Here is a 10593-nt window from a genome sequence, read left to right as displayed (position 1 = left end):
ACTCGGGTTGTAGATATCCCGAGCAACCGTCTCCAGACGGCTGCATCCAGAATCCATATACGCACGTTGAGTCTCCGGTAGTAGGTATAACCATTCGTGTATCCAGTGCGTAACCATACGGATAACCTGTAAAAATAGCACTGTTTAATAAAGTGTTATATATATCGACTGCAGAGACCGGGCACACCCCATCTCAAAGAAAATAACATAATGCAATGAAATGGTCTTTCGTCGTGGTCAAGGCCAAGTCAGCTCTGGGTGCAATGAAATGGTCTGTTGTCGTGCGACTGCTTGTTGCTTGTGCACAAAAGGACCAATGCTTTTGCTGCCCCTAAATTGTACCCATTGTTGACATGGTGCAGAGTCAAGGAAAAGTCAGGCAAATTGACCACATCTCTCTTGCAGGCTGCGGGGAGACACCGGAGACAACACAGATGAGAATTGCTACGGCTGGTAAACGATTTGCTTTTTGACGGTTGTTACAGTACTGGCTTAATTAGTCATATTCTGACGACGGTAATTTCGTTGGAGTGGTCTTTTGGCACGTGGCTATACATAGTTTTCCTCTGTCATGAGGTAGGAAATACATTATTATTGTGGATTAATCTGAAGTTCTGAAACCGTTCGGAACATTGGATGCCATCCAAGCAAAGATCTTACATATATTATTATTTTTTGTATACTTGTTGACATAGAAAACTATGTTATAAGATAGGGTGTGACTAATTTTCTTAGTCGACTAAGAATTATTAATTCAAGTGAAGTCATTTCATAATTTTGTAGTGTGCAGGTCTTCTTTTTTTTTTTGCTCTACAACTCACTTGTAATTTAAAAAATATATGGTCACTCAAATTACAACAAAAAAATCACATTTGCAACAGAAATATAACTTCACTTGCAACTACAATCCTTAGTTGCAACTTCCCTTGCAACTCATGAAACGCACGAATCACGATAAAGACATGTTGGTTTTGAACTTAACTGAGCATTAAGTTGATTTTCAATAGCAGATAATTAGCATATCCGTATAAAATATTCTTCGACTGATAAACTATAAAACATTATGGACGAACATACGTGTAGACAAAGATAGCAAAGGCGGCACTTTTTAAACGCTGACCTATGAACCTACTACGCGGCCTCTGATCGAATCTAATTTGGCCTCTGACTAATTCTGTGGTGACTACATGGAGACTATGTCTATATAAGGCCTTTGGCTCTTACTTAAATTTTCAGACCCAACACACAAGCTAGAGAAGATGAGCAAGATACTTCGCATGGCAGCATCCATCCTCTTCTTCTATGCCGCCATGGCCTTGTCGGCCGGAGCTGCAGGCGCCAAAGCAGCGGTGGTTGAGCATACATTTGTTGTGAGTAGACATGTCTGCTACTTGGCAAAAAGATTTTTTTTCATTTGAATAATATCTAACAATATTTGGCATAATTTTTTAGTACTTGTGCACATCTCTATATATTCAGCTTTAACCCTTTTTATATTTTACGTCATGTGCAAGGAAATCCTGCAAAAAAAAAACTGCACGGGGCACAAATACGTGAAAATAAATTATCAATACCTATAGGGCCAAATAGGTGAAAATAAATTATCAAAAAAAAATCGCATGTTTTATATTCTATTCATTTTAAAATAAGTATCGCAGATTTATCTAGAATCACATATATCTAGACATGTTTTGGTGGTAAATACATATAAATATAGATAAATTTGTGAAACTTATTTTAAAACAAAGAGAATATATAGCTTAAGCATCGGTGCCAACTTGGTTCATCATTTTATTGTCAGGCACATCCTCTTGTGGTAGATAAAAAGTTTAGTTAAGATGCCATATGTCAGGACAAATCAGTCAAAAAAGAATAAATATTTGATAACATGCAGTAGTAGGTACTCCTGAAAGAATGCTATTCTTAGATTTGATTTTGACCTATAAAGCATATAATTCGATCCAACAACATGCAGGTAAAACAAGTGAATATGCGGCACCTATGCAACGATACGCTGGTCACGCTAGTGAACGGTCAGTTCCCAGGACCAGCAGTAGAGGCTACGGAAGGCGACACCGTGATTGTCCACCTCATCAATGAGTCACCCTATGGAATGACAATTCACTGGTACGTTTCTCTCCAACATATAGCCATTTGTGGCATGGCAGGGCCGTCCCAAAACAATACAGAGATCCGTTTATAAAATTTTAATATATGTTACTTATTATGATGCGAAATATTAACTATGAAATACTAGCGCTTAAAATTTAAATTCAAAATTTATAGTTTACATTATTCAAGAAATTGATCGACCTCATGTTTTAGACGGTAGGCCCGAAATCGACCTAATGTTTTACTAAAATGAATCATCTTCCAAGTACTTTATAAAATGAAATCTTCACTTGTATCTTTGTCTTTAATCTTCTCGGGAAATCATTTTCAAGTACTATTGTCGTTGACACATAAAGGCTTTCTCGTGTCACAATGTCACAACACGACCCAAATAAGACTTTGACAACTTAAGTTAGAAAACTTGTTGGTGCAACAGTTTCGTGTGAATTGCTAATGAAGTTTACAATAGCAGCATCATTAGGGGAATAACTAGCTCCGAGTAAGTATGATACATATTAGGATTGTATAAACCGTAGCCTCCACCCCAGCCGCTCATCACTTGTCAGCCACGCTGCCGGTAGAGGACAGGGGCGGTCAAATCCCTTCTATTTATATGGTCGCAGCCAGGTGGTGTCCTCATGCGGCAGCTCCCCCCCCCCCCCGGACGGCGTGGTGAAGACCGGGAGCCATGGCCCCAAGAGATGGTCGTGGTTCACGAGGGTGGGGCATGAAGCTTCACTTTCTTGCTGGTGCCATGGGATATATGTCTTGTTTCACATGGACTAATATGATGCCATTTCGCAGTGCGCCTATATACTATATTGTGATAATGTGGATAATTTTATTCTATTTTCCGTTTTTTGAGTTACCACCAACCAAACACGTCTTCCTGTAATTATTAATGCAGGCATGGTGTCAAGCAGACATTGTCTTGTTGGGCCGATGGAGCCGATATGATAACACAGTGTCCAATCCAACCAAACACGACTTTCACCTACCGGTTCAATGTGACCGGGCAGGAGGGCACCCTCTGGTGGCACGCTCACGTCTCCATCCTGCGGGCAACCCTGCACGGCATCATCATCATTCGCCCGAAGTCCGGCTCCTACCCATTTCAGAAGCCTCACATGGACGTTCCTGTCATCATAGGTATATGGTTGTATCAAGGATACAAATCTCCTGATTTTCACCATGATTCTCATATTATTCTGCTATTTTGATGTTGCTTGCAGGTGAATGGTGGCAGAGAGATCTGATGAAAGTGGACAAGAACTTCTCAACAGGTGGCCACTTTAGTGACAATCCCGCTGGAGCTACCATCAATGGAAAGCTAGGAGATCTCTACAACTGCTCAGGTATATAATTCACACGATGAAGCAAACTTAAACTTCCTAGTACATGACCGAGTCTTCTGAACAATCATTAGAAACACTGTATGACGTCTACGTTTCAGGGTTTGTAGAAGACAACTTCATTCTGAACGTGGAGCAAGGGAAGACCTACATGCTCCGGCTAGTGAACGCGGTGCTCTTCTCTGAGTACTACTTCAAAGTCGCCGGCCACAAGTTCACGGTGGTTGGTGCCGACGCAAACTATGTCAAGCCATACACCACAGATGTTGTCGCGGTTGCGCCAGGCGAGACGATCGACGTCCTCATGGTTGCTGATGCACCACCTTGCCGCTACTACATGGTCGCCCTAGCTAACCAGCCACCAGCTCCAGATCCTCAGATTCCGGTGTTCATGTCAAGAGGAGTGGTGCAGTACAAAAACGCCCATATCGATGTGGGTAGCAACTGCACAAACGAGGCTCTCATGCCTGAGATGCCCAACCAGCACGACACGCTGACGTCCTTCTATTTCCATGGCAACCTATCAGGCATGGCTGGTGACCCATTGCTTGCACAGATCCAAGGTCACATCGATGAGAATTTGTACATTTCTCTCGGAAAGGGCAGCATCTGCAAGGGGAACAAGCCATCATGCAAGCGGGGAGGAAGCGATGAGGCGATATTGGTTGCATACATGAACAACGTCTCCTTCCATCTCCCCGAGAAGATGTCGATTCTGGAGGCTAGGCAACACGCAAAGGCGAACGGTGCCTTCATGGGGGTGCAGGACCTTCCTAGCCGGCCACCGAGGTCATTTAACTTCACCGACCCTGCGCTGATTCCAGTCGGCCCCGGTGGTAAGCTGGAGGAACTCGAGGCGACGAGCAAGGCGACGACGATGCGGCGGTTCGCGCACAACGCCGTGGTGGAGGTGGTGTTCCAGAGCACAGCCACGATGCAGAGCGACTCCAACCCAATGCACCTGCATGGACACGACTTTTTCGTGCTCGCGCAGGGCCATGGCAACTATAACCCTGCAAGGGATGTAAGTGGATACAACCTTGTGGACCCGCCACTGAAGAACACCGTGCAGGTGCCAAGGCTCGGATGGGCTGCCATCCGCTTTGTTGCCGACAATCCAGGGGCGTGGTTCTTACATTGCCACTTCGAGTTCCACATTGCCATGGGCATGGCGACGGTGTTCGAGGTGGCCAACGGGCCCACGGTGGATGAGACTCTGCCCCCGCCACCTTCAGACTTTCCAAAGTGCACAAACATGAAGGAATAAGATTATTAAAGTGGAACAATACGGTATTTCATATGCTATGGATTTTGAAGTAGAAGTATAGATATTTGACAAGAACATTAGATTGGCTATCATTTCTTTGAAAAATAAATACCTTGTATCTTATTTGAATAATGTTTTGCCACACAAGGTGGGTTCATTTCGAGTAAATCATTTCCTATTCCTGAAGACTTGTTTGAGTCCTGATTTATGAATGATCCATCGATAATATTTTACTGCGCGAGTTTTGTAGTAATGGGGTGTGGGGGTGGGCAGAAATTTGTGGTGGAGATTCAGCCCGAAATCTCCGCCCCGGGACGGAATCTCTGGTCCCGTGAGGCCGGAGTTTCACCCTGTGAAAAAACTACAGCCGGAATTCTGAGGTTCTTTCATGTTCATTACATGGAGACCAACACAAAAAATGAAAATCTAATCTATAAGACCTAGCGTAGACTACGGCCTTGGTTTATGATCTTCTAAGTTTTGTAGGGCCATCAACCGTCTTGTGCATCTTCAAATATTCCTACACACTCATTTAAAAAAAAAATCCTACAAACTTGTCGGATGTAAAATTCTTCTTATGCCGTCAAGAAACACATAAAACATATGGAGTAAAATAAAATAAAAAACATATGGAGTAGAGACTTCACTCTTTCGAAGTCCACATAATTTAATTCAGTTTTCTACCAAACGAGAAATAGGAAGTTTATTTTATTCATTCATCTCCACTTACTTTCACAAATATAATACCTTGATTATTTGCTCTCATACAATATATAACCTCAACATACAAAGGCAAACGGTACGCTTTCTCGGTGGTCAGCATTTGGCCACACAACATACAAAAAGGGGCTTTCGTGTGCCACGGAGTCTTTAAAAGGTCAGATCTGTACTAGTGGATGCACCGGATGAACCATAAATAAAGCGGGTGTAACAGATAATTTTTTCTCTAAGGCAGGCAGGCAGGAAGCCACTATTGGGTTAGAACCAATTTCTGCATTTCTGGGTAGGTCTCGTGAGAATATCTATGTCTAGGTCCACACATATCATTTTATTTTGAGCGCTCAAGGTTGTAATACCATTTGCAATTAACACATTAAGTCTTTGTTTGGAAACAAAGCCATCCAGTACCAGAACCGAGCAAAGAAGTCCACGACATTTCAGTATAAAACGAGGAATAGCTCGTTTACTTTATTCATTCATCCACGTTACATTTAATTAACCCATACAATACAATACCATAATTACCATTTTTTTTCTCGTAGTCCAATATATACCCAAATGTGGAAATGTAAAACTATAATTGCTATATGTTGTATTACAATATCTTTCCCAATTCTATTGGTTAAAATTTAGTGTGTGTGTGTGTGTGTATTTATCAGTATGAACTATATATGTGAGGTACCAGCATTAACCGTCGTCACACATCCATATCCAGCACGAGAGGCGTGTCCCCCTTCTCGACGCTGAACGTCTTGTGCATCTTCCCTGTTGCCGTCGCGAGCTGCACGATGTACGAGCCATGGTATCCTCTGAATTTGAAGTTTCCGTCACTGTCGATCTTCCCGCGTGCGTGCGACGTCCACTCCCGTCGCAGATTTATGAACCTGCAGTCAGTCATGTCGTAAATCAGAAAAATTCTCAACCAATAATGTATCAAGAGAAAAAATATGTCAACTAGTGAGCGTGGCCAACCTCTCGCCGGCGCAGTTGACGGTGCCGTCGGAGTTGACGAGGCAGGCGTCCTGGCGCCACATGTGTCCCTGCATGAACCCCCAGAAGACGACCCCCTCCACGGCCGGGTGCGCGTACGCCTCCCGGAGCACCACCTCATAGTCGTCGGCGCGGAGGTCGACGTCGGTCTCGCACGCGTCGAGCTCGGTGAGCCAGATGGGGAGGTCGGTGGTGGCGAGCTTGTCGAGCGCGTCGCAGATGATCTCCCCGACCGGGTTGGTCACGTGGCCCTGCAGCCCAATGCCGCCCACCGGCGCGCCCTTCTCCTGCAGCGCGTTGATCTGCGCGATGTACTTCTCCGGCGTTGCGTTGGGGTCATTTCCGCCCTCCACGTTGTAGTCGTTCACGAACAGGGCGGCGCCGGGGTCGATCCTCGCCGTCTCCTTGAACATGAAGGCGTTTACGTCGTCGCCGAGCTTGTCCTGGAAGAAGCTGCCGTGGAGCATCTCGTTGTTGACGTCGTAGTGCGGGAACCTGCCGGCGTACCGGGTGAGGAGGCTGGTGAGGCGGCCCTGCACGGCGGCGGTGAGCTGGTCGTTGTCGAGCGCCTTGACCCACTTCTGCACCATGTTGTCGACGGCCCAGAAGATGCAGTGGCCGCGCACCGGCTTGCCGTAGCGGTCGCAGAAGTCGAGCAGCGCGTCGGTGTCGGCGTAGTTGAGCTGGCCCTGGAAGGCCTCGGTGTGGTACCACTTGAGCTCGTTCTCGAACACCGCCGGGTTGCTGCACGCGCCGAACGCGAAGCTCTGGTCCATCTGCATCACCCGAATCGACGCGTCGGAGACCGCAGATGATGCTCCGGCGTCGGCAAACTTCAGCACCACATCACGCCTTCGCACCTGCATGCAAGCAAATTCATGGCCTATTTTATTCGCATGATTTTTTGAAAATTTAAAACAAAATTATAGAAATAGATTGGCATGAAATGCTTAATCCTAACCTAGCCACCAAAGTTTTTTTGAGAGAAGTTAGCCCCGAGTCTCCTAACAAAGGGATATTGAAAGAACTGGGGGGACACTGAAGCAAATGTCCGATACCATACATGTTCCTATCGCTGCCACACTATTAAATTGGGTCACTGACAGGTGGGTCCCAAGCGGGATTGGCTAAGTCGTTGACCCTCTTCCTAAATCCTAAGGCTACTTTGACTACTAAAATTTGTATAGAAATTATGTAGGATTTGAATTCTATAGGAAATTTTCTACAAAAGCTATGTGATTAATAGGAACATATTGTATAGGACCTAATTATATAGAAATTTTGAAGTGTAAATATTATTGGAAAAAAACATTAGCTAATACCTCATGAAAAATTCCGCTGCTACAATTAAACACACTTCATCTTCTCATAGAACTTAAGTAGGCATGGCACCTCAATCATATTTTTTAACTATATTTTTCCGATCCTTTGAATCTGAGGAGCCCAAACAATTATGAATATGTCATAGTTGTCGTGGAGAGAAAAGGACAATTTATATAAAGACAATTTTCTCAATTTCCTTTGGAGTTTCCGTTGGAGGCTCCTCCTATGCAATATGGTGTCGACCAAGGTGCGTACGTGCCAAACAAAACAAAGCATTGGTCGCTGTTGTTATCTAGGTGTAGTAGTAAATCGTTTTCAGTTTGGAGCGGTAGATCGTGCGATATGAGAGCTCAGCTTACTTGTGAGTCTTCTTCTTGAGCTTCTTGAACCAGGCCTTGCGATCGACGGCCAACACCTGGAGGTCCATCACCTTGACGTCGACGCCGGCGGGCGCACCCTGGATGTGCACTGCCGCGACGCCAGATAGCATCGGGCTCGGTTTGAGCCGGAACACACCCTTGATCTCCGTCCACTTCCCCGCCTTGGCGCACACCGCGCCGCCCTCGACCAGCAAGCACTTCTCCTCCTCCACGCCTTCCTCCCCATCGCCACCCAAGCGAATGTTGATGCGCACCACGGCGTCCCCGGCGCCGTCCACTTTGCCCGTGCCGTCGCCGAGGCTGATCCACCCAGCCACCCGGTACGTGACACGGGGCTTGAGCCTGTGGCCGGGGATCGCCTGGCAGAGTCCGTCCTCCTCGCAAGCGCGGCCAGCCGCCAGAATGTACCGGCCGCCAGAATGTACTATCATGGATATTGCTAGCCTCTAAAACAATGATTCTTTTAGTGATAATTTCTATGGATTCATTAATTTGGCTAGTATTACCAAAGCAATTTGGCAAACTTTTCTCTGGAGAGCTTAGTCTTTCTATAACATCCTCCAAGTGTTCTCAGTATTAACAACATTAGTAGGTGAGATTCCTACCAAGCTTTCAATTAAATTGCAGGCTTCCAAAGCGGGAGCACCCAAAAAAAATTCCCCCGTGAGAGTATCCAACACATATCTATTCCAGCTAGATAAACCAACTTAAAAATTTCTAAGGAGGATCATGGTAGAATACTTTTTATTACATGTATGATGAGCATTACTTATTCTATACCACCCCTAGGCGCGGGACACACCTAGGCCGCGCCATGGGGTGGTCTGGCCGCCCTGTGACGCCTCTTCGACCCCCTTTGGACTTTGTCTTTGTTTCGGTAAAATATTGACTTTGGCTTTTATTTCGTCCAATTCTGAGAATATTTCCTTTACAACTTTTCTGAAATAAAAAAATAGCAGAAAACATGGAACTGGCACTGTTGCATCTTGTTAATAGGTTAGTGCCGAAAATCATATAAAAGTGCATCGAAGTGTAAGCAAAACATATATGAATTGGTATAAAACAAGTATGGAGCATCAAAAATTATAGATTCGTTTGAGACGTATCACACATCATTGGCTAGGACGAATGGTTCGTTTCTGTACCCAAGATTGTTGAGATCCACTATTGTCATTCTGTACTGCTGGTCTACCTTTACCCCGCCTCCTGTCAGCTTGACCCATTTGCACCGAAACAAAGGGATCTTAAAAGAAGGTCCATAGTCAAGTTTCCATATCTCTTCTATGTAATCATAATATGTGTCATTTTTCCCATTGGTGTTTGTTGCATCAATGCGGACACCATTGTTTTGGTTGGTGCTCTTTTTATCTTGGGCGATCGTGTAAAATGTATTCCCATTTATCTCGTACCCTTAGAAAGTCAATATAGTCGAAGATGGTGACCTGACCAACAAGTACAACTGATCTCCAACAGCGGTGTTATTCATGAGATGTGTTTGCAACCAACCGCCAAAAGTCTCTATGTGTGCATGTGTAATCTAGGAGTCAGACTGCCCCGAGTTTTTTGGAGAATATAATATTCATTTGTTCCTTGATATACGGAGCCACCAAGGTGGAACTTTGTAGAACTGTGTAATGTGCTTGAGTGGAAGAATGCCCATTCATACTTATTACTGCTTTCTTTCCTGGCATGCCTTTTCCACTAAGTCTCCCCTCATCCGTGATTGAGGAACACCAATCGGCTTAATGTCAGGAATAAAGTTAACACAAATCTCAATGACCTACTCTGTTCCATATCCCTTGGAGATGCTTCCTTCTGGCCTAGCACGGTTATGAACATATTTCTTTAAGACTCCCATGAACCTCTCAAAGGGGAACATATTGTGTAGAAATATATGACCGAGAATGGTAATTTCTTCAACTAGGTAAATTAGGAGATGCGTCATAATATTGAAGAATGTTGGTGGGAACACCAACTCAAAACTAACAAGACATTGAACCACATCATTCTGTAACCTTTGTAGAATTTCTGTATCGATTACCTTGTGATAAATTGCGAGCCAAATGGGGAAAAATCGTGGAGAAAAATGGGGATGAACTCGAGGTTGGGGAGGAAAATAGAGGAGATCAAGGGAGGAAGAGGAGAGCCAGGGATGATCGATGATAATATATAAAGGGAACCCTTTTGTCCCGGTTGGAGACACCAACCGGGACTAAAGGGGCTCACACCGGCCGCAGCCTACCGCAACCCCTTTAGTCTCGGTTGGCGTCTCTAACTGGGACTAAAGGCCCCGTTTGACCCGGGACTAAAGCTGGCCGTGCCCGTGCAGCCTCCTAGCCGTTGGAACCGGGACTAATGCTCACATTAGTCCCGGGCCCCAACACAACTGGGACTAAAGCTCCGGAAGAAAGGCCATTTTTCTACTAGTGAACCATCCAACCACAGGTTG

At 45.0% G+C, this 10593-nt stretch overlaps 2 protein-coding genes across 3 annotated transcripts; one reads left to right on the top strand and one right to left on the bottom strand.

Moving 5' to 3' along the window:
• Positions 1-1256: 1256 nt before the first annotated feature.
• LOC139837479 (laccase-19-like) lies at positions 1257-4844 on the top strand. Of its 2 annotated transcripts, XM_071826908.1 has the most exons (5): positions 1257-1370; positions 1976-2127; positions 3020-3261; positions 3345-3467; positions 3566-4844. In XM_071826908.1, exons 1-5 carry the CDS (start codon positions 1260-1262, stop codon positions 4729-4731), a joined length of 1794 nt encoding a protein of 597 aa, XP_071683009.1. In that variant the 5' UTR covers positions 1257-1259; the 3' UTR covers positions 4732-4844. The 2 variants fall into 2 exon arrangements, with proteins under 2 accessions (XP_071683009.1, XP_071683008.1); XM_071826907.1 differs by lacking the exon at positions 1257-1370 and having other exon boundaries at positions 1788-2127.
• Positions 4845-6148: 1304 nt separating this feature from the next.
• LOC139837807 (endo-1,4-beta-xylanase 1-like) lies at positions 6149-7307 on the bottom strand. Its single transcript, XM_071827092.1, has 2 exons — positions 6424-7307; positions 6149-6335 (listed from the first exon to the last, which is right to left on the bottom strand). The coding sequence occupies exons 1-2, from the start codon at positions 7305-7307 to the stop codon at positions 6149-6151; spliced, it is 1071 nt and encodes a 356-aa protein (XP_071683193.1).
• Between the last annotated feature and the right edge of the window lie 3286 nt (positions 7308-10593).

The sequence above is a fragment of the Lolium perenne genome, chromosome 3, assembly GCF_019359855.2.
Source record: "Lolium perenne isolate Kyuss_39 chromosome 3, Kyuss_2.0, whole genome shotgun sequence".
Classification (NCBI taxonomy): domain Eukaryota; kingdom Viridiplantae; phylum Streptophyta; class Magnoliopsida; order Poales; family Poaceae; genus Lolium; species Lolium perenne.
The sequence above is the reverse complement of the archived record's forward strand: the minus strand, read 5'-3'. Positions and strand labels throughout refer to the sequence as shown.